General features: G+C 32.4%; 1 protein-coding gene across 1 annotated transcript in view; it reads right to left on the bottom strand.

The window, feature by feature from the left end:
• LOC102862324 (chromosome unknown open reading frame, human C1orf185) overlaps positions 1–1306 on the bottom strand; it is a 36004-nt gene that overhangs the window by 16922 nt on the left and 17776 nt on the right. Inside the window, exon 3 of the mRNA XM_006879804.1 lies at positions 362–482. Within this exon, the coding sequence (XP_006879866.1) occupies positions 362–482 (121 nt within the window). The remainder of the gene's footprint in view (positions 1–361; positions 483–1306) is intronic.

Below are 1306 nucleotides of genomic sequence, written 5' to 3'. Positions count from 1 at the left end.
GGATGGGTGTGTCAGAGGCGGTGCGGTTGGCGCAGGACAGAGCAGGGTTTAGGGCTGTTGTGCATAGGGTCGCTATGAGTCGGAAACAACTGGACGGCACATAACAACAACAACAACAACATATCAGAAAGATGGGCAATCTCCTCCTGTGCAATATACAACCTCTGAAAATGCACTTGAGGGTCAGCTATGAATCAGTTCTGATTTGAGCTGTTGCTTGGTGAGCTGTTGCTGAGTTGATACACAAATGGATGTATATACAACATCTTCCAAATTTTAAAAAATTTTAAAATAGCAATACTAATAACGTGAGTCCAAAATAATTCTTTAAAAATATTGCCACAAAAATGTTATTCTCTACCTGTAACTGGAATCTTCCAGTATGAAAATTTCGAGAAATAAAAATACACCGAGGTTTAGTCGTCAGCACTATTTCCTTGAAGTTGGTGGTTTCTTTTAATCTGGAATTTTCCAATAGGTCTCTGAAAAATATTTCATAAAGTGTATTATTAAACAAATAGAATTATTTTATTTTCCAGTATTTATGCATAAGGGCTTAAAATTAAAATATATTGCTGCATATGTTTTTGAAAGCACAAATAAACTTTTATACTTCCTTCCAAAGGTGTAGCTGATTTCACAATGTTTATCTTATTCATATAATATAAATTAAACTATTCCTTATGTCAGATCCATTTTCTGGTTTGAGGAGTAATTTAGAGTCTTTGATGTTCTTTATGGTTGTGAGATAATAAATGTATTTTTCTTTTAATTAGTATCTCCAAAAATTTGCTTTTAATGGCAAAGGATATAAAATAATTTTGGTATTTAATAATCTTTCTGGGGAAAATGTAAGGAATCTGAATAAAATGCAATGGTTTACAATACAAGAATATTTATAATCTTTAATTACTCAGACAAGAAAACAAGCAATTAAGAGAGGGGTGAAAATAATGAAACAGCAAGTAAACTTCAGCTGATTAAAGACAGGAAGATAAATGTAAGGGAATGTTATTGCATATAGTTATCTTTAAATTGAAGAGTTTAAAAATAATACTCATTGCCATTTCTTCTTCACAGTTCTTAGAACATTTATTATAACATTTACAAATTATTTCAAGAAACCATGTTATGTTATTTACTGAAGGATTAATAATTTTCATTTGTTTAATTTCATTGTTGTTGTTGTTGTTATGTGCCATTGAGTTGTTTGCGACTCATAGCGACCCTATGTACAACAGCCCTAAACCCTGCTCTATCCTGTGCCAATCGCATTGCCTCTGACACACCTGTCCAGATTACCCCA

Source organism: Elephantulus edwardii, unplaced genomic scaffold (assembly GCF_000299155.1).
Source record: "Elephantulus edwardii isolate Elephantulus edwardi_28Jun2011 unplaced genomic scaffold, EleEdw1.0 scaffold00005, whole genome shotgun sequence".
Taxonomy (NCBI): Eukaryota; Metazoa; Chordata; class Mammalia; order Macroscelidea; family Macroscelididae; genus Elephantulus; species Elephantulus edwardii.
This window is presented reverse-complemented; position numbering and strand designations above follow the sequence as displayed.